At 41.5% G+C, this 27102-nt stretch overlaps 1 protein-coding gene across 2 annotated transcripts in view; it reads right to left on the reverse strand.

Annotated features, from left to right (window-relative positions):
* Window positions 1–27102, reverse strand: part of MASP1 (MBL associated serine protease 1) — a 245757-nt gene that overhangs the window by 48098 nt on the left and 170557 nt on the right. For both annotated transcript variants that reach the window (XM_073589389.1, XM_073589388.1), the window contains exon 11: window positions 26958–27098. In XM_073589389.1, the coding sequence (XP_073445490.1) occupies window positions 26958–27098 (141 nt within the window). The remainder of the gene's footprint in view (window positions 1–26957; window positions 27099–27102) is intronic.

Genomic DNA, 27102 nt, shown 5'->3' on the forward strand with positions numbered 1-27102 from the left:
TGCCAAATAATCCAACTATGCCTCCAACACTGAATGGCAGCTTTCTGCCTATGCACTGTGCACAGTGAAAGCTGCCAGGTTATAAAGAGCTCAGTTTTCAGAGAACTGGTAGATCTATAGCAGATAAAACAGTGTTTCACCAAAACTGCAATGGAGCAGTATTCATGAGTACAATATATTTGTAAATTATGAAAAAGTGCTTGTTCAGGACTTACAGTTAGTGTGAAAAAAGTGTTTGCCTCCTTCCAGATTTCCTAATTTTTTGCACGTTTGTAACACTTAAATGTTTCAGATCACCAAACAAATGTAAATATTAGACAAAGATAACACAAGTTAACACAAAATGAAGTTTTTAAATGAAGGGCTTTATTATTAAGGGAAAAATAAATACAAACCTACAGGGCCCTGTGTGAAAAAGTGATTGCCCTCTAAACCTAATCACTGGTTGGACCACCCATAGCAGCAAAAACTGCAATCAAGTGTTTGCCATAACTGGCAATGAGTCTTTACAATGCTTTGGAGGAATTTTGGCCCATTCATCTTTTCAGAATTGTTGCAATTCAGCAACATTGGAAGGTTTAAGAGCATGAATTGCCTTTTTTAGGTCATGCAACAGCATCTCAATTGGATTAAGGTCTGGACTGAATAGGCCACTCCAAAGTCTTGTCCTGATGCAATGTAAGAACAAAACCGTTGGCACAACCCTGAGAATTGTAGGTGGTGCCCAAGTAGGATCCCAATCCGTGAACTAAATATATATAAACTTGGCACACACCAAAGGTTTCTGATGCAGAAACATACCGGTATGGGGATGGTAGAAGAAATTACCTTTCTGTACGTTATTACATTGCGTGCATTGCAGGCAGGGGAAAGTGCCGAATTTAGGATTTGATAGAAAACGTTGTTGCTTTTTTAGAGGGCCAGGGGAGCCAATATCTGCTTTAATCAGAGTGTCACGGACATTACTAAGTTATATTGGCTATTATAGCACCTTTATCCTCTCCCAGGTCTATCTCACAAAGCCCAGTCACTAAGAATCTCACAGTACAATATATCGGTATGTGTGTTCTTTTCTACGTTGATCTTGTTCTTCATGATTATTTATTAGTCTCTGCCAATATCTATTATGTGCGATAATGTGACCGATGTCTCAGCATTTTTTCAAAAGTATTTACCTAGAAAACCCATATATTGTTGTATATACTTTCTTTTTTAATTGTATTATTTTCATCTTTATTTATATTTCACAGTACATTGATGAAGGTCCTAGACCGAAACGTCTGTGTATGTATGTACTGTTGTATAATTAAAAATCACCTTTCTGCATCAGAAACCTTTGGTGTGTGCCAAGTTTATATATATTTTGTCCTGATGCAAAACCCAGGTGAGCTTCAGCTTGAGGTCACGATTCACGTACAGATGACCAGACATTCTCATTCAGGATTTTTTGGCAGTCAACAGAGTTCATTGTTCCATTTACCACAGCAAGTCTTCTAGGTTCTAAAGCAGCAAAGCAGCACCAGACCATCACACTACCACCACCATATTTTACTGTTGGTATGATGTTCATTTTCTGAAATGCTGTGTTACTTCTACGCCATATGTAATGGGGCATACACCAAAAACTTCAACTTTTGTCTCGTCAGTCCACAGAGTATTCTCCCAAATGTCTTGGGATCATCAAGATGTTTTCTGGCAAAACTAATATGAGCCTTTATGTTCTTATTGCTGAGCAGTAGTTTTCATCTTGGAACTCTGCCATGCAGGCCATTTTTGTCCAGTCTCTTTTCTACGATGGAGTCATGAACACTGACCTTAACTAAGGCAAGTCTGCAGTTCGTTGGATGTTGTGGGATTTTTGTGACCTCTTGAATGAGTTCTCGCTGTGCTCTAGGGGTAATTTTGGTTGATCGGCCATTACTGGGCAGTTTGACCAGTATTCCATGTTTTAGCCAGTTGTGGATAATGGCTCTCACTGTGGTTTGCAGGGCATCCCAAAGTTTTAGAAATGACTTTTTAAGCTTTTCCGATGGCTAGATGTCAATTACTTTGTTTCTCATTTGTTCCAGAATTTCTTTGGATTGCAGCATGATGTCTAGATTCTGAGGATCTTTTGGTCTACTTCATTTTGTCAGGCAGGTCCTATTCAAGTGATTTCTTGATTGAGAACAGGTGTGGCAGTAATCAGGCATGGGTGTGGCCAGGGAATTTAAACTCAGCTTCCCAAAGATGTGATATACCACAGTTAATTTATGCTTTAATAACTTCATCTAAAAACTGCATTTTGTGTTTACTTGTGTTATCTTTGTCTAATATTTAAATATGTTTGGTGATCTGAAACATTTAAGTGCGACCAACATGCAGAAGAATAGGAAATCAGTATATAGTATACTGTATATAGTAACTGTATATAGTGCTTACATATCCTTAGCATGGGTCATCAATAATAGCTTAGTGGGAGGTCTAACACCTGGTAACCTACCAATTAGCTGTACTGCTTCACCAATGGACAGATGAACAAAGCATACATAGCCATAACTTGACACCTCCACACAGTGTATCGTAGATGCTCTCTAGTATTGCAGTCATCTCCCTTTCACTTCAATGGAAGCTGAGTTGCAGCATCCAGGAGTGGTCATGGAGTGTGTCGGGCCATGGTATTTCAGTTCTGTTGACAGTATACATCATCTTTGGTTGGAGCTGTAAACAACTGATGGGTGAGGATGCGAGATGTTTGACCCCCCCAGAGATCTGATATTGATGACCTATGCTAAGGATATGCCAGCAATGTAAAAGTCCTGAAAAATCCCTTTAACATACAAAAAAAGAAAAACTATCACGTCGATTTGTCGAGCAATTAATCAGATCAGCTAATGAATATTTGAAAATGAAAATATACATGAATAACCGTAATGTGTCTCAGAAATATTCCTTACTTTTTCCTTCTGATTATGTATACATAAGTCTAAAGCAACACTATGGCTTTGGTGCGATACTTGTAGAACGACCAACGTTTTCTTTGTTTCACTACTACGTTGCAATGCAATACAAGTGAATGGGGTCACACTGCAACACATTGCGGAAACTGTGGTTGCGACATGCAAGCTGCAAGAAATCCATTCGCAATGGATTTTTTGCAACATCTATGAAGGGTCGAACCTCGCCTGACGGGATTCAGATGAAATGCCTGATGGGCCGCCGCACGAGAGAGAGAGAAGAAGGAAAATAACAAAAGTTTTTGAAGGCACGGGCCTTTTAAAAGTTCAGGAGTCAGAGGCGTGCGCACAAGCTGACTTGACCCGCTGTGATGACAAGGGCCAGCATCACCACCCAGTACACCCAGGCAAGTGCTGGGGCCCTGGGAGAAAGAGGGGGCACTTGCCATCGAGGACACTGGCACGCAATGGGGCCTGTGAGTTGGGGAAGCCCGAAGGTGGCACTGGGTCCTCCCCTTGAATACTCAACTCTCCTGTTCCCCGCAGCTCCAGTATCTTCAGTGTCTTCTGACTCTGTGACATCTCAGGGCAGAGGGCACAATGACATCACTACAGCGCACCCTCTGTGCTCAGCAGTGCAGAGAGTCAGGAGACACTGAGCAGAATGGACCCGCAGGAAACGGGAAAGGTGAGTATTTGATTTTTTTATGCGCACAACATTATATGGGGCCCATTATAATCTATGGAGCATTATACAGAGCACATTATATACTGTATGGAGCAATATATGGGGGTCATTATACTGTATGGAGTAATATATGGGGCCATTATACTGTATGGTCCATTATATGGGGCCCATTATATACTGTATGGAGCAATATATGGGGGTCATTATATACTATATGGAGCATTATATGGGCTCATTATATACTATATTGATTTTATGGGGCCCATTATAATGTGTAGAGCAATATATGGGTCCATTATATTGTACGGAGAAATATATGGGGCCATTATACTGTATGGAGCAGTATATGAGAGCCATTATATACTGTATATATCAATATATGAGGTCCTTTATATACTGTATGAAGCAATATATGGTGACCATTATATACTGTATGGAGCAATATATAGGGCCATGATATTATATGGAGCAATATATGGGGCCAATATTCTGTATGGTTCATTATATGGGGCCCATTATATACTGTATAGAGCATTATATGGGCTCATTATATACTATATGGAGCATTATATGGGGACCATTACAATGTGTAGAGCAATATATGGGTTCATTATATTGTATGGAGCAATATATGGGGCCATTACACTGCATGGTGCATTTTATGGGGCCTATTATATACTGTATGGAGCAGTATATGGGTGCCATAATATACTGTATGTATCAATATATGGGGTCCATTATATACTGTATGAAGCAATATATAGGGCCCATTACATACTGTATAGAGCAATATATGGGGACCATTATATAGTGTATGGAGCTATATATGGGGCCATTATACTGTATGGAGAAATATATGGAGCCATGATATTGTATAGAGCAATACATGGGGCCAATATTCTCTATGGTGCATTATATGGGGCCCATTATATACTGTATTTAGTAATATATGGGATCATTATAATGTATTGAGTAATATAGGGGGCCATTATATACTATATGGAGCATTATATGGGGCCCATTATACTGTGTGGAGCAATATATGAGACCCATTATACTGTATGGAGCTATATATGGGGTTCATTATACTATATGGAGCAATGTAAAGAGCCCATAATTCTATATGGAGGACTATGTAGTGCCCATAATACTGCTTGGAGGGCTATGTGGTGCCCATAATACTGTATGGAGGACTATGTGGTGCCCATAATACTGTATGAAGGACTATGTGGTGCCATTAATACTGTAGGGAGGACTAAGTGGTGCCTATAATACTGTAGGGAGGACTATGTGGTGCCCATAATAAAGTATGGAGGTCTATACTGTCCAGTCTAAAAAGATAAGTTTGCAGTCACTCTGTGGGCTGTGAGCTGTGAGGATTCGCCAGTTTCTGTAAGCTATTGTAAAATTTACAATAGCTATAACTCATGTAATGTAAGAAGTACCGTAAGTGAAAACTTTGGCATTGTACTATACCTATATTTCCTATCTGTGCATCATGAATCGTGGTATGTGTCAAATGAACACCAGTTGTAGCTGTGACAGTCCGCTCTGCTCTTTGACAGGCGGCTTGCCAACATCACATAGTAGTGATGTTAAATGGCCTCTGGCCTCAAAAAGGCCACTCGCTGACATTCGCAGCCTTTGATAGGCCGGCGGCCATTCAATGTTACTGCTATGTGGAGTTAGATTAAAAACACACATGTGACATGCACAATGTGAACAAGTCTGTTGGACCATGTTCACTCCACCCTGGCTGAAACACAAACAAAAAGCACAGAATGACAAATGTGCAAAAATACCTTGCAATAAGACATATAACAGTAGTCAGCAAGTGCTGATAAAAGGTAATAACAAACACATGATTTGAGAGACCCCACCCCTCTCTTGTGTGACATGCACATAAGGAGCTGTCTTGCATCACGTGCCCATACCAGAAAGCGCCTATCTTAATCCTGCTCATTTAGACACAGTTCATATGTTCAGGTATTAAATACATTAGATAGGGACTGCTTCAATACGGGTTACCTTGACGTTGGTGAGGCAGCTTGGTATACATTTTTTTGCAAAAAAACGTATAGACTAAATACCCTGTGTTTGTTATTACCTTTTATCAGCACTTGCTGACTACTGTTATATGTCTTATTGCAAGGTATTTTTGCACATTTGTCATTCTGTGCTTTTTGTTTGTATGTGGAGTTAGAGTGCGACCTGTCACAGAGCAAAATGCCCAATTGCAATCCGTGGCCTTTTTAATGACCACGCTTAATATGAAGCCGCAAGAGGACACAGGGGAAGCGCAGAAAGGTGAGAATAATGTTCATTTTCCCCCCTCTGTGATTCAGTAAGGTAGTAGACATAAAGGCTGACATAAATTCCCAGGATAGGGACATTATTAACTCCTTAACCCTCGAGCCATTTTATGTTTTTGCGTTTTCGCTTTCTGCTGCCCTTCTTCCCAGAGCGATATCTTTTTTATTTTTTGGTCAAAATGGCCATGTGAGGGTTTGTTTTTTTGCGGGACGAGTTTTACTTTTGAACGACACGATTGGTTTTAACATATTGTGTAATGGAAAACAGGAAAAAAATTCCAAATGCGATAAAATTGCAAAAGAAAGTGCAATCCCACTTTTTTTTTTAACATGTTCACTAAATGCTAAAACTGACCTGCCATTATTATCCAGGTCTTTACAAGTTCACAGACACCAAACGTGTATAGGTTCTTTTTTATTTAAGTGGAGAAAAAAAAAATTATATATATATATATATATATATATATCGTCATTTTTCAGAGACCCGTAGCGTCTCCATTTTTCAGGATCTTGGATTGGATGAGAGCTTATTTTTAATTTTCAGAGACCAGTAGCGTCTCCATTTTTCTGGATCTTGGATTGGGTGAGAGCTTATTTTTTGCATGCCAAGCTGACGTTTTAATGCAATGTTGTGGCGACGTTACGCCGTGTAACGTTCGGGTTAATTTTTTTTTATATTGATATATTGGGTAATTCTGAAATGCGGTGATGCCAAATATGTGTATGTTTGATTTTTTATATTTTATTTTGAAAGGGGCGAAAGGGGGTTGATCTTAACTTTTATATATTTTTTATATCTCTAATATTTTTAAAAACATTTTTTTTACTTTTGGCATGCTTCAATAGTCTCCCCGGGAGACAAGAAGCTTCTGTAATCCGATCGGCTCTGCTACATACAGGCGATGATCAGATTGCCTGTCTGTAGCAGAAATGCTCACTTTCTATGAGGGCTGACCATCCGGCGGCGCTCATAGCAATCCGGCAGTGCAAACCATAGAGGTCTACTGGAGACCTCTGATTGTCATGCCAAAACATCGGGGACCCGCAATCACGTGGCGGAGTCACTGATGGATGACATTTCTGGCACACTTGCCAGAAGCGCTAGTTACAGTTATGGCCAAAAGTATTGACATCCCTGCAATTCTGTCAGATAATACTCAGTTTCTTCCTGAAAATGATTGCAAACACAAATTCTTTGGTATTATTATCTTCATTTAATTTGTCTTAAATGAAAAAATACAAAAGAGAATGAGGCAAAAAGCAAAACATTGATCATTTCACACAAAACTCCAAAAATGAGCCAGACAAAAGTATTGGCACCCTCAGCCTAATACTTGGTTGCACAACCTTTAGCCAAAATAACTGCGACCAACCGCTTCCAGTAACCATCAATAAGTTTCTTACAATGCTCTGCTGGAATTTTAGACCATTCTTCTTTGGCAAACTGCTCCAGGTCCCTGATATTTGAAGGGTGCCTTCTCCAAACTGCCATTTTTATATCTCTCCACAGGTGTTCTATGGGATTCAGGTCTGGACTCATTGCTGGCCACCTTAGAAGTCTCCAGTGCTTTCTCTCAAACCATTTTCTAGTGCTTTTTGAAGTGTGTTTTGGGTCATTGTCTTGCTGGAAGACCCATGACCTCTGAGGGAGACCCAGCTTTCTGACACTGGGCCCTACATTATGCTGCAAAATTTGTTGGTAGTCTTCAGACTTCATAATGCCATGCACACGGTCAACCAGTCCATTGCCAGAGGCAGCAAAGCAACCCCAAAACATCAGGGAACCTCCGCCATGTTTGACTGTAGGGACCGTGTTCTTTTCTTTGAGTGCCTCTTTTTTTCCCTGTAAACTCTCTATGTTGATGCCTTTGTCCAAAAAGCTCTACTTTTGTCTCATCTGAACAGAGAACATTCTTCCAAAACATTTTAGGCTTTTTCAGGTAAGTTTTGGCAAACTCCAGCCTGGCTTTTTTATGTCTCGGGGTAAGAAGTGGGGTCTTCCTGGGTCTCCTACCATACTATCCCGATGGATAGTATGGGTTGACACTGTTGTACCCTCAGACTGCAGGGCAGCTTGAACTTGTTTGGATGTTAGTCGAGGTTCTTTATCCAATGTCCGCACAATCTTGCGTTGAAATCTCTTGTCAATTTTTCTTTTCCGTCCACATCTAGGGAGGTTAGCCACAGTGCCATGGGCTTTAAACTTCTTGATGACACTGTGCACGGTAGACACAGGAACATTCTGGTCTTTGGAGATGGACTTGTAGCCTTGAGATTGCTCATTCTTCCTCAAAATTTGGTTTCTCAAGTCCTCAGACAGTTCTTTGGTCTTCTTTCCTTTCTCCATGCTCAATGTAGTACACACAAGGACACAGGACAGAGGTTGAGTCAACTTTAATCCATGTCAACTGGCTGCAAGTGTGATTTAGTTATTGCCAACACCTGTTAGGTGCCACAGGTAAGTTACAGATGCTGTTAATTACACAAATTAGAGAAGCATCACATGATTTTTCGAACAGTGCCAATACTTTTGTCCACCCTCTTTTTTATGTTTGGTGTGGAATTATATCCAATTTGGCTTTAGGACAATTCTTTTTGCGGTTTTTCATTTAAGACAAATTAAATGAAGATGATAATACCAAAGAATTTGTGTTGCAATAATTTTCAGGAAGAAACTGAGTATTATCTGACAGAATTGCAGGGGTGTCAATACTTTTGGCCACAACTGTAAATGCCTCTGCCAGAAATTGACAGTGGCATTTAACTAGATAACAGCTGCAGGTGGATCTCAATTCCACCTGCGGCTGTTGCCGGCACATGTCAGCTGTTATGTGCCCAGAAAGGTGCAGGCTTAGTGTCGGAGCCCGCACCAAACAGGGGGAGTTTGACATTGGCGTACTATTATGCCTGATCTCAGAAAGGGGTTAAAGTGAACATGGGGACCTATTAAATCAGAAGTCCAGGATGGGGACATTATAACCGAAAGGGTCCAAGGATGAGGAGATTATTACTGGAGGGGGCCCACGATGAGTACATTATTACGGTAAGGGGCTCATAATGGAGACGTTATTACTGGAAGGAGCCCAGGATGGGGATATTATTACTGGAATGGGTCAAAGATGGAGACATTATTACTGGCAGGGGTCCAGGATGGGGACACTATTAAATAAAGGGGCTCAGTATGAGGACCTTATTATTGTTAGGGCTGGCGGAACGCACCAAATAATAAAGAGATAGTAATAAGGTGAGATGTTAACTGCTGCTTGGTAATGGCAGACACTAAATGGTGGTATCACACTGGACACACGTGGGTTAAACGCTACCCTGTGTGTAGTAGCGATGGGCTCTGTTGCTTCACAGAGCCATGGTACTGTGTAACAGAAATGCCGTACCCTGTTAACTGGCACAGCTGAGTTTGCGATAGCGTACGGTCACAACACTCTGCCCAAGGATGCAGGGTAAGAGCATCTCTAGACCCACTAGGTGCACAGCGTTGCAACTGCGAATGCCACTAATAGATGCTGGCTACTGTAGAGTGCAGCCCAAGTGCACAGTGGCGTACAAGCAAAGCCACTACTTGGCGCTGAAGCTAGTCTCTGACTCTGCCTCTTACCTGCACTACCTGGCAAGGCTGATCAACACATGTGTACCAAGGGTAGGGGTTTCTTAATGAGTCAGTCACCAGAGGCATTCATACGTGCATACAACACTCATTCCACATTGTCTATACTAGCGCACGGCTGTGCGATCCTTTTATAACCGCCTTCCTGGACTTTCCCCATGGCCCAATCTGAGCTGCTTGATGACTTGTGCATGTGACCTCCGACCACCAATGAGCATGCTCAAATGAGGAAAAGCAGGACTTAGTCCCAGGAGTGTCTGCTTGCCGCTGACTAATGCTGGATGCTATAGCTGAACCTGGGGCGGTACCAGCAACCAGACGGATAGCATTAGCCTGAGCAAGATGCTGAGACCGACGTCTCTGCAAAGCAGGAATCTCTGCAGCTGCAGAAGAATGGGAGACCGCAGAGGACATGGCTGAGATTCCCCCTGTGCAGTGGCGGGAACTCGACACCTAACATTACTCCAACTCCTAGGGCTCTCCTCCTTGGGCCTCACTATGCTCAAAAGCTGCAATGAGCTGAGGAGCTCGAATGTGGTCACTAGGTTCCCAGGTCCTGTCCTCTGGGCCATGACTCTTCCAGTCCACCAGATAGTACTTTTTGCCTCGTACCACCTTGCACCCAACAATGGCGTTCACCTCATAATCATCCGTAGATGAGTCCGATGTCCCGGCAGATGACTCAGAAAACCAGGACATGTGAACAGGTTTTAGGAGGGATACATGAAAGGTGTTGGCGATACCAAGGCATGGAGGAAGGGCCAGACAATAGACCACATGGTTAACTTGTTCCAGGACCTTGAAGGGACCTATATAGCAAGGCGCAAACTTAGTGGACTCAACTCGCAGGCTGATATTACACTAAGTCGCCAGGAGCAAAGGTTGAAGTGGGGCGCCTGTGAGCATCAGCAGAAACCCTCATTCTCTCCTTGGAGGCCCGGATGGCATCCTGTGTGTGGTCCCAAATGTCACATGCATCCACCGCCCAGTCTGCCACCCTAGAGTCGGTGGAAGACACGGGCATCGGCACAGGAATCTGCAGATGCTGGCTGTAGTTAAGGAGGAATGGGGTTTGTCCAGAGTAATCGGCTACGGCGTTGTTCAGCGCAAACTCCACCCACGGTAGCAACGATGCCCAATCATCCTGCCTGGTCGAAACAAAATGTCGCAGATACATGACCAGGGTCTGGTTGGCCCTTTCCACCAACCCATTCGTCTCGGGATGGTAAGCTGAAGAGAGATTCAACACAATGCTGAGTAGGCGACAAAGCTCCCTCAAGAACTGAGACGCAAACTGAGGACCCCAGTCACTGACGATTTCGTCAAGCATACCGTGTAGGCAAAAAACGTGCTTGATGAACAACACCACCAAGGCCCATGCAGAAGGCACCTGCGAAAGAGGCACCAAGTGCACCCTTTGGAAAAATGGTGGTTGATTACCCAGATAACGGTGCAGCTAGGAGACTTGGGTAAGCCCACCACAAATTCCATCCTGACCATTTCCCAGGGCCTGTCTGCCACCAGCAGAGGGTAAAGTAGCCCAGCAGGTCATTGTCGAGAAGACCTATTCTTGGCGCAAGAGACGCACACCCGAATATAGTCTCCAACTTCACAGGCCATATGCGGCCACCAGTACGTCCTAGCTAGGAGCTCAGATGTCCTTTTGGTCCCAATATGTAGAGAGTGTTGGCATGAATGATCTTCTCCCCAGAAAGAAACTGGAGGGTTAAGTGGAACCGGGAGAAGAACAATGACCATCTAGCCTGTCGAGAGTTCTGCCGCTGGGCGGTTTGCAAGTGAACCAAATTTTTGTGGTTTGTGTATACTTGAAAGGGATAGGTGTCTCCATTCCCAAAAGGCCAGCTTCATGGCTAGCAACTCCCTGTCTCTGATGCAATAGTTCCTCTCCGCAAGTGAAAACGTTTTAGAAAAGAAGACGCAAGGATGCTTCAGACCTTGAGCTTCCTTTTGGAACAGGACTGCTCCAGCACCGACGGAAGATGCACCCACCTCCATAATAAATGATTTATCTACATCAGGGCGATGTAAAATGGGAGCGCTAGCAAAGTGTGACTTGATAGAGAGGAAGGCCTTGGAGACCTCCTCCATCCACAATTTGGGATTTACTCCTTTCTTGGTAAGGGCAACCAAGGGAGCTACCAAACTTGAGAAGTGGGGAATGAATTGGTGATAATAATTAATGAACCCCATAAAGCGCTGCACTGCTTTGAGGGAATGGGGCTCCTGCCAATCCATCACCACCAGTAGCTTGGCAGGATCCATGACCAATCCCTGGGCGGAGATGATATTTCCACTTCTGCTCAAACACACACTTCTCCAACTTGGCATACAGGGAGTTTGCCCATAGGAGGTCGAAGACTTTGCAAACATCTCTCCGGTGGGAGTCTATATCTGGAGAGTAGATGAGAATATCATCCAGATAGACTACAACCGAAATGGTGAGCATATCCCGGAAGATGTCATTCACAAAGGGCATCAACAGGTATTCTTAGTGCCCATCCCTGGTGTTAAATGCCGTCTTCCATTCGTTCCCCTCACGGATGCGAATCAGGTTGTAGTACCCAGCAGATCAAGTTTAGTAAAAACCCTCGCTCCCCGCCACCTATCATAAACCTCAGATATCAGGGACAGAGGGTACGTGATCTTAACGGTGATGGCTTTAAGACCCCTGTAGTCTATGCATGGACATAGTTCTCAGTTCTTCTGCACGAAGAAGAACCCCGCCCCTGCAGGTGACACTGACTTCATAATGAATCCCCTTGCCAGATTTTCCTGGATGTATTGAGTTATTGCCTCTGTCTCCGGGAGAGATAGTGGATAAACTCGACCCCAGGGAGGCTCAGCACCAGGCAAGAGGTCAATAGGGCAGTCATAGGGGCGGTGAAGCGGAAGGGTCTCCGCAGCCTTCTTGGAGAGCATGTCCGCATAGGGCCAATAGTGGTTGGGGAGAGAGGAAAGATCTGCAGGTACCTCTGTAGTAGCAACCTGAACGCACTCCCTCTGACATCTACCCTCACAGAATTTACTCCATCCCAGAATTCTCCCTGAGGACCACTCTATATGAGAGGGAGTGGTAGCGTAGCCCTGGTATCCCTAAGAGGACCTCATCAACTCCCTCAGGAATGACTAGCAGGGAGATGATCTGATGGGATGGAGACATGGATAGAGTAAATAGGATTGTCTGATGAGTTATCTGTGAGGCATGGTCTGGCATGCCTTTCTACCTCATCTATCTAGCACAACCCCCATCTGTGGACGTCGTACACTCAGACCATCCTCATGGAGTTAGTTTCTAACCATTTGTGCAGACACATGCACATTTGTGCCTGCTGGAGGTTATTTTGCAGGCCTCAGGCAGTGCTCCACCTGTTCCCCCTTGCACAAAGGCTGAGGTAGCGGTCCTGCTGCTGGGTTGTTGCCCTCCTACGGCCTCCTCCATGTCTCCTGGTGTACTGGCATGTCTCCTGGTAGCGCCTCCATGCCTCTGGACACTACACTGACAGACACAGCAAACCTTCTTGCCATAGCTCTTATTAATGTGCCATCCTGGATGAGCTGCACTACCTGAGCCACTTGTTTGGGTTGTAGAGTCTGTCTCATGCTAACAAGAGTGTGAAAGCACAACTAACATTCAAAAGTGACCAAAACATCAGCCAGAAAGCATTGGTAATGAGATGTGGTCTCTGGTCTCCGCGTGCAGAAACATTCCTTTATTGAGGATGTCTTGATAACTGGTAATAATTTGCATCTGTTTTCTATTCCATTTGCACAACAGCATGTGAAATTGATTGTCAAACAGTGTTGCTTTCTAAGTTTGATTTCACAGAACTTTGATTTACTCGAAGCTATATTCTGTTGTTTAGAATCATAGAATCATAGAATCGTAGAGTTGGAAGGGACCTCCTGGGCCATCTGGTCCAACCCCCTGCTCAAAGCAGGATTCGCTAAATCATCCCAGTTAGATGTCTGTCCAGCCTCTGTTTGAAGACTTCCATTGAAGGAGAACTCACCACTTCTCGTGGCAGCCTGTTCCACTCATTGATCACTCTAACTGTCAAAAAGTTTTTTCTAATATCTAATCTGTGTCTCCTCCCATTCAGCTTCATCCCATTGCTTCTAGTCTTTCCTTGTGCAAATGAGAATAAAGTTGATCCTTCTACAATGTGACAGCCCTTTAGATATTTGTAGACAGCTAATAAGTCTCCTCTCAGTCTTCTCTTTTGCAAACGAAACATTCCCAAATCCTGCAACCTTTCCTCATAAGACAGGGTTTGCAGACCGGTCACCATTCTGGTCGCTCTTTTCTGAACTTGCTCCAGTTTGTTGATGTCTTTTTTAAAATGTGGTGCCCAAAATTGGACACAATATTCCAGATGAGGTCTGACCAAAGAGGAGTAGAGGGAAATAATTACTTCACGTGATCTAGACTGTATGCTTCTGTTAATACATCCTAGAATTGCATTTGCCTTTTTTGCTGCTGCATCACACTGTTGACTCATATTCAGTCTGTGATCTATTAGTATACCCAAGTCTTTTTCACATGTGCTGTCACTTAGCCCTATTCCTCCCATTCTATATATGCTTTTTTCATTTTTATTGCCCAGATGTAGTACTTTGCATTTCTCCCTGTTAAAAACCATTCTGTTAGTTGCTGCCCACTTCTCCAGTTTATTTAAATCTTTTTGAATCCTCTCTCTCTCTTCTCTAGTATTAGCTATCCCTCCTAGCTTTGTGTCATCAGCAAATTTAATCAGTTTACCCTCAATTCCTTCATCTAAATCGTTGATAAAGATGTTGAACAATACAGGGCCCAGGACAGAGCCCTGTGGTACCCCACTTGAGACATTCTTCCAACTGGATGTGCAGCCATTTACGACCACTCTTTGGGTCCGATCACTAAGCCAGTTATGAATCCACCTAACAGTTGCCTTGTCCATTGCATACTTAGTCATTTTTTCAATAAGGATTGTATGAGAGACTTTGTCAAATGCTTTGCTGAAGTCAAGATATACTATATCTACAGCATTTCCTTGATCCACCCAATCAGTAATACCATCATAGAAGGAAATTAAATTAGTCTGACATGACTTATTAGTTACAAACCCATGCTGACTCTGTTTAATCACTTCATTCTTATCCAGGTATTGACATACATGTTGTTTAATAATTTGTTCAAAGATCTTTCCTGGTATAGAAGTCAGACTCACCGGCCTATAGTTGCCTGGGTCCACCTTCTTCCCCTTTTTGAAGATAGGAACAACATTTGCTCTTCTCCAGTCTTCTGGCACTTCTCCTGTTCTCCAAGAATTTTCAAAGATTATGGAGAGAGGTTCAAAAATTTCTTCTGCTATCTCCTTCAGTACTCTGGGGTGTAATTCATCTGGACCTGGAGACTTGAATACATTTAGGTTAGCTAAGTGTTTCCTCACTATCTTTCTGTTTATAGATATCCTGGATTCTTCTATTCCCTTAATAGGACAGTGAATAACAGTTGATGTTACATTTCCTTTCTGAGAGAAAACAGATGCAAAATAGGAATTTAAAAGTTCAGCCTTCTCAACACCCTGTCTTACCATTTCATCATTTTCATCCTGTAAAAATCCTATAGCATCTTTGACTTTTCTTTTACTTTTGACATATCCCCAAAATCCTTTATTATTGCTTTTGACATCTCTTGCAAGCCTCAATTCATTTTCAGCTTTAGATAATCTGATTTGTGCCTTGCAGGTTCTGCAGACAGCATTATATTCTTCTTTAGATATGCCTCCTTCTTTCCATTTTATAAACATTTTTTGCTTCCTTTTTAGCATGTGCTTAAGTTCTGTGTTCATCCATCCTGGTTTCCTTAAATGCTTCCTATTCTTCCCTCTTTTCGGAATTGTTAACAACTGTGCTTTGAGAATTTCATTTTTCAAGATTTCCCATCCTTCCTGGACATTTTTGTCTTTAAGGATATCCAGCCATTGGATCCCTCCAATTCTCTTTCTGAATCCCTTAAAATCTGCCTTTCTGAAATCTAACCTTGACGTCTGAGTCTTCACAGGTCTTCCGCCTCTAGTTATCCAAAATTCTAAAATAGCATGGTCGCTACCTCCTAGGGTCCCAGCCACTTTTACCTCCTCAACCATTTCCTCCCTGTTTATAAGGATTAGATCCAAGGTAGCAGTTCCCCTTGTTTTCTCCTTTACCTTTTGGAAGATAAAGTTGTCAGCAAGAGAGGATAAGAATTTCCTTGACCTGTTAGTTTTGCCTGAGAGAGATTCCCAACAAATGTCTGGATAGTTGAAATCTCCCATGACAACTATGTCATATTTTTTGGAGAACTTGGCCATTTGATGCATAAAGAGTTCATCCATATCTTCAGCTTGCACAGGCGGCCTGTAGTAAATGCCTACAATGGTGTCCTTTCCATTGTTCTGTCCTTGTATTCTTACCCAAACAGTTTCCACAGAACTCCCAGTCTCTGAAGCTTCAATCTCTGTGCAGATATACGCGTTTCTAACATACAATGCGACACCCCCTCCTCGTTTATCAAGTCTGTTTCTTGCAAATAAGTTGTATCCTTCTAGTCTTGTATTCCAATCATGTGTATTGTCCCACCAAGTTTCAGTGATTCCAATGACATCATATTTCTTTTCCTGTGTTAGTAGTTCCAATTCTCCTTGTTTGTTGCCCATGCTTTGTGCATTAGTATAGAAACATTTTAGTTTGTGATTGGTTTCTCTTTCTCCAATATTTTTTTTAATTAGATTCTTTCGTCTTTGTTCTTCCTTTCCACTTCTAATAGCAGAGTTCTCAGTAGCATTTGTCAGGTGTATGGCTTTTTCTGGTCTTTTGCTTCCCTTCCCATGTTGTTCTAGTTTAAAGCTCTCCTTACAAGTGTAGCAAGGCGACTTCCAAATACCTGCTTTCCAGTCTTCGTAAGTTGCACCCCATCTCTAGCAAGTAGTCCATCGTATAAGTAGTTCAATCCGTGATCCAGAAATCCAAATCGTTGCTGACGGCACCATCGACATAGCCAGTTGTTCACCTGCAGAATCTTATTCCACCTCCTTGTTCCATGGCCATCCACTGGGAGGATGGAAGAGAAGACCACCTGCGCTCCCAGTTCTTTCACTTTCTTGCCTAAGTCTTCAAAGTCTCTGCAGATGGTTTCCAGGTCGTTTCGTGCGGTGTCATTTGTCCCCACATGTAGTAGCAGGAATGGGTAGTCATCTGTAGGTCTGAAGAGTCCTGATATCCTGTCAGACACATCATTAATTTTTGCACCTGGAAGACAGCACATTTCTCTTGAAGTTATATCCGGTCTGCAGATAGCGGCCTCTGTTCCTCTCAACAGGGAATCCCCCATGACCACCACTCTCCGTTTCTTCTTCACAACATTTTTCTTTCTCCATCCAGGAGGACTCTGAAGGCGTACAAGGTTGCTGTTTGTTGGCAAAGTCTTATCCTGATGTATTTCTTCATCGTTTTCCTGCGTGAGAGCCTGGTACTGGTTTCTGAGCAGTATGGGTGCTGACTGCCTCCTGATCCTCCTGCTTCTCTGGGTCACATGTCTCCATTCCTCTGTTTCTTCAGGTGCACTTCGAATTTCTTCTCTTTCTGTAACATGAAGAGATAATTCTGCTCTGTCCAAGAACTCTTCACCTTCCTTAATGATCTTCAACGTAGCTAACCTCTCTTCGAGATTTTGCAACTTTTCCTCCAACAGGGTCACAAGCTTGCATTTGTGGCATGTGAAGTTTGGCTTTTCCACTGGTAAATCTGTGAACATGTAGCAAGAAATGCAGCTCACCAAATGGCTCCTGGCCTCTTCCATCTTGAGATTTCTTAAAAAGATGAAAGATGAGCCAAAATTCTCCGATTTCCTCTTTTCAGCTGCAACGGCCAAAACCCAGTGATCGTTGAGCTCGCGGAGACTCTTCAGAAGGCACTGGGAATATGCAGATGATCTCCTCAAGACTCTTCCCGTGGTTTCTCCGATTTCCTCTTTTCAGCTGCAACGGCCAAAACCCAGTGATCGTTGAGCTCGCGGAGACTCTTCACTTATCCCAGAAGGCACTGGGAATATGCAAATGATCTCCTCAAGACACTTCCCCTGGTTTCTCCGATTTCCTCTTTTCAGCTGCAACGGCCAAAACCCAGTGATCGTTGAGCTCGCGGAGACTCTTCAGAAGGCACTGGGAATATGCAGATGATCTCCTCAAGACTCTTCCCCTGGTTTCTCCGATTTCCTCTTTTCAGCTGCAACGGCCAAAACCCAGTGATCGTTGAGCTCGCGGAGACTCTTCACTTATCCCAGAAGGCACTGGGAATATGCAAATGATCTCCTCAAGACTCTTCCCCTGGTTTCTCCGATTTCCTCTTTTCAGCTGCAACGGCCAAAACCCAGTGATCGTTGAGCTCGCGGAGACTCTTCACTTATCCCAGAAGGCACTGGGAATATGCAAATGATCTCCTCAAGACTCTTCCCCTGGTTTAAGTGTTCCCTTTATTTTTTTGAGCAGTATATATATATATATATATATATATATATATAAATCAAGGCAGAAAAGTCCAGCAAGTGGAAACTTCAGGTGGTATAATAAAATCCAAGAATTTTTATTGCAGATAATTTAAAAAATCCAGAGTTCAGTAACAAGATGCAGACATACTGCTGAACAGACTACTTGTTTCAGCGGTAACAACTGCCGCCTTCTTCACGGTCTCAAACTGCTTCTGGAATACTCCAACATTCTTAAGTAGAAAAAACATTTCTTAACCTCATAATCAAGAAGTAGTAGCAGGTGTGGATAACATCCTTCAATGTTAACTCTATAGCTTCCGGAAACAAGTAAAAAGCATCAGTGTGAACAGTACCTGCACTAACAAAGTTATCTGACCAGGATAAAGAAATAATTAAAAACACACATTATTACATTAATACAATGGTGTTATATAATGAGAACATTATGACTGAGATATAATAGCACTACTTGGAAAAACATGATATCAGAAATTATTTATAATGTATTGTTAGATCCATTCTATTATTGAATCCATGCGGTAACCTTGTATCTAAAAGAAACATCCATTTGCTTTCTCTTGCAAGAATTCGTTTGTGATAATTCCCCCCTCTTTCTGTTTTTTTAACCTGTTCAATGCCTATAAAAGAAAAACCCTTGACATCACCCCCATGAATTTGTGAAAAATGTCCAGAAACTACAGAGGCTCCTGCTGGTGGCAAATTAACTGCATCAGAAAGATGTTTTCTGATCCTTTTTTTTAAAGTACTCATAGTGCAACCTACATACTGTTTGTTGCAAATTTCACAATTAATTAAATAGATAACATTGGCGGTATTACAATTAATATATGAAAGAATATCAAAAGTCTTATTATTGTGCATAGACATAAATGTTTTAGATTTTTTGGCATGCTTGCAACATTTGCACACATTAGCTCCACACCCATAGAAACCTTTGGTTTTTAACCAGTTGGTATCCTGTGAGTTAAGAGACAAGGGATCCCTGAAAAGGCAAGAAGATAAAAGTGAACTTAGAGTGGGGGCACGTTTAGCAACAAACAAAATAGATTCACTATCTACCAGTGGTTTTAAGATTTTATCTTTACACAGAATGGGCAGATATTTCTTAATAATGGCAACAATATTATGATACTGGGGACTAAAAGATGTAGTAAAAGTAACTTTATTTGAACCATTACCAATATTATTGCATTTTGTCTTTTTATTTTTAGAGTACAGCAAATGGGCTCTATCCATATTATCTACCAGTTTTTTTGCTTTTTCCAGATAATAACTGGGATAACCTCATTCACTTAACCTGGTGCAGGCTAAATCCGCTTCTTTTTTATAGATGGATTCTTGTGTGCTATTTCTTTTTAGCCGAATCAATTCACCAAGAGGAATGTTTTTAATTGTATGTTGGGGATGATTGGAATTAGCCGTTAGAATACTATTACAATACGTATTTTTTCTATATGGTGAAATATTAATCTGATGTGTAATCAAATCACCTGTTAGAGTCAAGTCCAGAAAATTGGCCGAAAAATTATGTACTGAGCTGGTAAATTGAAGATTGTAGTCATTTGTATCTAGATAGTTGAAAAAATCACTAATAAAAGTATCTCCTAGAACATTTTTATCCCAAATAAGCACCAAATCATCAATATATCTTCCTAGCCAAGCAATACCATCTTTATAAGGGTTATCATCACAAAAAATGAAATTTTCCTCCCATGTTGCCATGACTATATTAGCAAGGGACGGGGAAAAGCGTGCTCCCATGCTAACGGCCTGTGTTTGTAAGAAAAATCTATTGTTAAATGAAAAATAATTGTGTTCAAGAAGAAACTCTATTGCAGAAATAATACAATTTTGAATGTTTAGATCATATGAGATGTACCAATGTAAATAGTACCTAATGCATCTCAAAGCTATATGATGTGGGATAGAAGGATAAAGTCCCACCACATCACATTACAACCAATCATAATTATTCTGCCACTGTATTTTCTCCAAGACTCCAACAACATCCCAGGAATCCCCAAGAAAACTAGGTGTCAATGGGACTAGAGGTTTCAAAAAATGATCCACCCATTCTCCAAGCCTTTCACTAAAGGAACCTATACCAGAGACTATAGGTCTCATAGGTGGAGGAAAAATTTCCTTATGAACCTTAGGAAGTGAGTGATAAACTGGAATACTGGGATTCTCTACATACAGATACTTCATAATTTTGTTTGTAATGGCACTCGTTCCTAGCCCTTCATGTAACAAGACATTCATTTTTTTATAGAAATCTGATGTAGGATCCTGTCTCAACTCAATATAAGTACTTATATCCTCCAAATCCTGCAGGTTGAGTTTCTTGTAAAGACCGGCATTCATAGTCACAACAGCGCCTCCTTCATCTGCTTGCAGAATAAGGAGGTCAGAGTTGTCTTGAAGCTCAGCAATGGATTTCTGTTCAGAAAGGCTAAGATTAAAACCATGACTGTTTTTTTCCAGATTTTTACTAAGATTTATTAAGTCATTTTCTATAGCCTCCTGAAAAAAATCCAGTGCAGCTAGTCTCGATTTCACAGGGTAATAATCAGATAAACACAGGTCAAAAGTGTCATTAAGATTAACATGATCAGACACATTAGTTTCACTCTCCAATTGTCTAAGGTTGTTCAAGGACATTTGTTCTTTAAAAGAAGTCATGAAAACCCTATTGTGTGAACTGCGCAAACCACTTGCAGCAGCAAAATCATCATGTTCATGAACCATTTCAGTATCAAAATGCACTTTTAGAGTTAAATTACGTGCAAAACGATTCACATCAAGAATAGTATCATACAAATTAAATTTATTAGTAGGAGAAAACCCCAGACCTTTGGAGAGGAGAGCAATTTGAGACTCAGACAAAATATAACTGGATAAGTTAAACACCGGAATATTTAACGTTTTTTGTAATTTCTGATTCTCATATGAAAACCTCTTGGATTTGTGTTGTTTTGCTATATATATATATATATATATATATATATATATATATATATATATATATATATGAACAACGGCAAAGCAAGGTCCAGCAATAACGTGAGCAATCCAGGATGCTGTTAAAAAATTTTTCTTTCTTTTTATTCATAAATCCATTAAAATACAATGGTCCAAGCAGTTCAAAACAGCAATAACGCAGGAAAGTAGTGCAGATAGGACTACGCGTTTCAGCGGTAAAACCCGCCTTCTTCACGGTCCAGAATCTAATCTGCTTTCCAAACATGGAACCTTATATACATCCCACTCCCATCAGGGTAATTATAAACATATGTGAGGCTAGTTTCACACTTGCTTTTTTTTGCAGCGCGTTTTTCCCGCAAAAAAACGCATTGAAAAAACGCATACAAAAGCATACAACTGCTGCGTTTTTTTCAAGCATTTTTATGAGCATGCATGAAAAAAACGCAGCGTTTTTATGCGTTTGTATGCGTTTTTAGTGCGTTTTTACCGCGTTTGCGTTTTTTTCCAACATTAGGTGGCCCCTCACACTAACCCAAACCATGACTTTACTAACCCTAACCCTGACCCTAACCCTAACCCTAACCCTGACCCTAACCCTAACCCTAACCCTGACCCTAACCCTTAACCAAATCATACTTAACCCTAACCCAAACCCTAAACCCTAACTAACCCTAACCCTAACCCTAACCCTGACCATAACCCTAACCCTAACCCTAACCCTGACCCTAACCCTAACCCTAACCCTAACCCTGACCCTAACCCTAACCCTAACCCTGACCCTAACCCTAACCCTGACCCTAACCCTTAACCAAACCATACTTAACCCTAATCCTGACCCTAACCCTGACCCTAACCCTTAACAAAACCATACTTAACCCTAACCCTGACCCTAACCCTAACCCTAACCCTAACCCTGACCCTAACCCTAACCCTAACCCTGACCCTAACCCTAACCCTGACCCTAACCCTTAACCAAACCATACTTAACCCTAATCCTGACCCTAACCCTGACCCTAACCCTTAACAAAACCATACTTAACCCTAACCCTGACCCTAACCCTAACCCTAACCCTGACCCTAACCCTAACCCTAACCCTAACCCTGACCCTAACCCTTAACCAAACCATACTTAACCCTAATCCTGACCCTAACCCTGACCCTAACCCTTAACAAAACCATACTTAACCCTAACCCTGACCCTAACCCTAACCCTAACCCTAACCCTAACCCTGACCCTAACCCTTAACCAAACCATACTTAACCCTAATCCTGACCCTAACCCTGACCCTAACCCTTAACCAAACCATACTTAACCCTAACCCTGACCCAAACCCCAACCCTAACCCTGACCCTAACCCTAACCCTAAACCCCCTTAACTAACCCTAACTCTAACCCAAACCCCTAAATTCCATGGTAAAAAAAAAAAACGCATATGCAAAAAAACGCATACATGAGCATGCCAGTGCGCACATATGCGCATCCATAGGCTATAATGGCCATTTTTAGCGCAAAACGTGCGCATATGTGCGCATGCGCTTTTTTGCAGGGCCAAAAAATGCAACATGCTGCGTCTGGAAAATACAAACGCACACCCCAAAAAAACGCAGCGCATGAAAATCGCATACATGCGCTTACAAGCGCGCAGGTATGCGCACCCATGTTAAATATAGGGGAAAAAACGCATGCGCACATATGCGTTTTTTTCCAGCGCTAAAAAACGCAAATGTGAAACCAGCCTCAGAGACTTAAAAACATGAGCTAAAAAAGCAGATCAAACATATAAACTATCCACATATTGATCAGTATACAACATGCATGAAGATTACAAAGAAAGGATTCAACATGTTGGAGAAAAATACAATCGGAGTATCCAATAACCTGACCATAAAGTTTGAGTGGTACAAAAACATAGAACAATAATATTAACCAGCATTATATAGTGCAAATATATCAATAGTGCATAATGATATCCAGGCGGTTATTAAAGCCCTGTGGCATGTGAGTCCCCAGCTCAAATATCCACCTACTTTCTCTTGCAAGCACTTTTTTATGAAAATCACCCCCCTCAATGGTTTTTTTACATGCTTTATGCCCATAAAGGAGAAACCGCGTAAATCCCCATTATGTTTTTTTGAAAAATGTCAGGATACTACTGATGCACCAACCATAGGCAGATTACTAGCGTCTGATAGGTGTTTGCGGATTCTAGTTTTAAGGGGGTTCATCGTGCAACCTACATATTGCATACGGCATATATTGCAATTAATTAGATACACTACATTCTCCGTATTACAGTTTATAAAAGAACAAACATTAAACTGTTTTTTATTGGAAATAGATGTAAATATTTTAGATTTATTAGCAAAACCGCAGCACTTACAGATACTGGCACCGCATTTAAAAAATCCTGTTGTTTTTAACCAATTGCTAGGGGAAATTTTATCCGGATCTTTGAACATGCTGGGTGATAATAGTGTAGCTAAAGTCGGGGCTCTTCTTGCTACAAAGGCAATATCATTATTTTCCACTATATTTTTCAAAATATCATTCTGAGACAACAAAGGGAGATATTTTCTGATGATTTTAACGATAGAATTAAACTGAGGACTATAATTGGTACTGAAAACCACCCTAGATTTTTTAGAGTCAAACTGTCTTTTTTTCTCAGTAGATTCCAACAGCTTAACCCTCTCCATGCCTGCTACCATTTTCCTGGCTCTCTCCAAAGACCAATTAGGATACCCCCTTTTTTTTAAATTATTACAGGTCATTTCAATTCCTTCCTCCAATTTGTCACTAGATGTAGTATTCCTTTTTAATCTAATAAGCTCCCCCACAGGAATATTCTGAATTACATGTTTGGGATGATTAGAGGAAGCCATTAAAATACTATTGCATGCAATGGATTTTTTATAGGGAGATATCAGAACCCCATCATTGTCCAAATCTACAGTCAGTTTCAAATCCAAGAAGTTAATTGATACCTCATGACCACTACTAGTAAAATTTAGATTGAAATCATTCAAATCCAAGTAAGAGAAAAAAAAACTTTTTGCAGACGAGAGACTACCCCTCCAGACAAATATCAGATCATCAATAAATCTCCCCAGCCAAACAATATTATCCTTGTATGGGTTATCAATATTGAAGATATCATTTTCTTCCCACACAGACATAACCAGGTTAGCTAGGGAAGGTGAGAACTTGGCGCCCATGCTCACACCCTGTGTCTGGAGGAAATATCTCTCATCAAACACAAAATAATTGTGGCTTAAAAGAAATTGAATTGAGGAAGCAATAAACCTCTGAATGGAATCATCATAATTACTGTATCTGGACAAGTAATATGTGATGCATCGTATCGCGACGTGATGGGAGATAGAGGGATATAACCCCAGTACATCGCAAGATAACCACACATAATCAGACTGCCAGTGAAATTTTTCCATAATCTGTATTATACTTTTGGAATCTTTAAGATGACTTGGTGTTAATGGCACTAAGGGTTGAAGATAAAAATCCACCCACTCCCCTAGTTTCTCACTGAATGACCCGATCCCAGACACGATGGGTCTGAGAGGGGGAGGAAAAACCTCTTTATGAACTTTAGGGAGTGAGTGGTATATTGGGACAATTAGTGTTTCACAAAAAATAATTTTTTTAATTCTGTCTGAAATAGCACCCATACTAATTCCCACCTGTAATAGATGTAATAATTCAGAATTAAATGAATTAGTTGGATTGGATGGCAATTCAATATAGGTGCTACTGTTTTCTAGATCCAGCAAGTTCATTTTCTTGTATAAACCAGCATTGAGAGCCACAATAGCACCCCCCTTGTCTGCCTGGACAACAAGGAGATCACCATTAGCTCTCAGTTCATCAATTGCCCTATGTTCAGAAATACTCAGATTAAATTTAACCTCTTGATGTTCTACTTGATTATGAAGCGACACAAGCTCACTTTCAATTGTTTCCTGAAAAAACTTTGCCGTTGTTCACATTCGTATGGATGGACTCATACATCCTGATCCGGGCACAATGGAGTTACCCAGGTTAGCTGAGGTTCCAGGTGGTTCACAGGAGTGAGCTGGTCTACATTGTTGGATATATATATATATATATATATATATCTTTCTAACCTCCCTAAACCTCCCTGAAGGTCAGATCACTGAAACTTGTTCAAACTGTCCAAACTGGTTTTTATTATAACACTTATCTTCTAAACAAAAGGACCGTTGGCATCCAAAGATGAGTGTTAGTTTATTGGAGCTTTCCCAGGAGATGTTTATCCTAATTGGAGGCAGTATTAGCCTCCAGTACACATACCTTGGGACATCAAAGGCTTTAGAGAAGTTTTTACATATAAAAAGACACACATAGAGAGCAGAGGGGAGATGTGACAGAGAGATGAGACTGAGAAGAGAGAGAGATGGACGCAGATTGAAGGACTTTCTCCTTTAATAATGTAATGTATGTAATGCTTGTTTCTGATTGATGCATATGTATTTATAGTTTATTGTTTATTATTTAATCTTATCATTTATTAAGTAAACCACTTTAAGTAAATTCAATTCTGGTGAGAGCATTTTCTTATTCATTACAATCCATTTGAATCCGTTACAAAACAACTATGTACAGAGTTCCTGTAAATAATGTCACTGGCCAACACTGCATTATCTCCCCCAGTGTATCAGTGAGACGCCATGAGAGTTCACCGAAGTTCTTCACTCTTACTCTCACTTTATGGCAGTACTGCTGTGTGAGAACTTTCCCATACAGCGGTGCCATAGGTGACAGCACGGAGCCGATCATCTGATACACCGCGGGGGCGATTATCTCCTGTCAGTGTATCGCCGGTCGGGTAGAGTGATCACATCTCCCAATGTTACTATTCTACACGTGAAATCGCTGTGGGACAATCTTGATTACTTTGGACTACAACGGACAGGGAGTATACAGTATGTTGGTTTATTATTTTACATTATTTCTAGGAAACGAGGGCATCAGGGATTTGATGTGCGGTGAGTATAATGTGTTTTTATTACTATGTGAATATGTATATACTGTATTATGTATCAATATGTATGTATTATGTAAAAAATGAATATGTATGTAATTTTCCTTTTTTTTTTTAACAGTGAGCACAGGCGCTGGCAGATGATACTACTCTTCCATCAGTGGCACCTGTTGTCACTGTTATCAGTTACACCAGACATAGCCAGATGGGAGCAGTAGTCTCATCAGGCCAAACCTGCTTCTTTGCTGCAGGTCACAGTCAGCTGCAGAATCACGCTGACATCTGCCAGCATTATCCCGCAGTGCTGTGACCCACAGTACCGGCGGTAGCGTTACAGCACGCACAGACACCTGCACACACCTGCAGACACACACAGACACCCGCACACAGCCGCACACACACGCAGACACCTGCACACACACACAGACACATATCCTCCGCTAAATTTCAAAACACAACATTGCTCACAGCAGTGACCTGGGAGTCAGAAATGCTTCCAGGGGTCTTCCCATGCTGTTCCCATATCATTTGAGCACTTCTATAGATTTCCACAGTTTTTAGACCCTCTAAAGATCTCCGGGGGAAGTGGGTCATGACAAAAAAGCTCAAGTTTCCCATAAACTTACATTGGGCTCGTTGCTCGGGTCGAGCACCAGAGCATTCCAATTTGCTCTACCAGAGCAATGAGCACCCAAGCATTTTAGTGCTTGCTCATTACTACTCAGTATGCTCTATTTGTGTAAATGAAGCATGCATGTGTGAATATGACTTATAGGGAATCTTCACTTTTTATAGTAACTGAAGAATGTGACATTCTACATTTCTACTGGTGCAGTTGTTCTTACCAATCAGGGATCCACCACAGAAGGGTCTGTTACCAGAGGCACGGGAAAGCATGGCAATCCAGGGAGAGATTCCTTTCATTGCTGTACTTCCACGTGAAATCCTTGCAATGGTTGTTCTGGAAAACCGTGGTAGCCCACACACTAA

Source organism: Dendrobates tinctorius, unplaced genomic scaffold, assembly GCF_039654945.1.
Source record: "Dendrobates tinctorius isolate UK_male_01 unplaced genomic scaffold, ASM3965494v1 ptg000107l, whole genome shotgun sequence".
Classification (NCBI taxonomy): domain Eukaryota; kingdom Metazoa; phylum Chordata; class Amphibia; order Anura; family Dendrobatidae; genus Dendrobates; species Dendrobates tinctorius.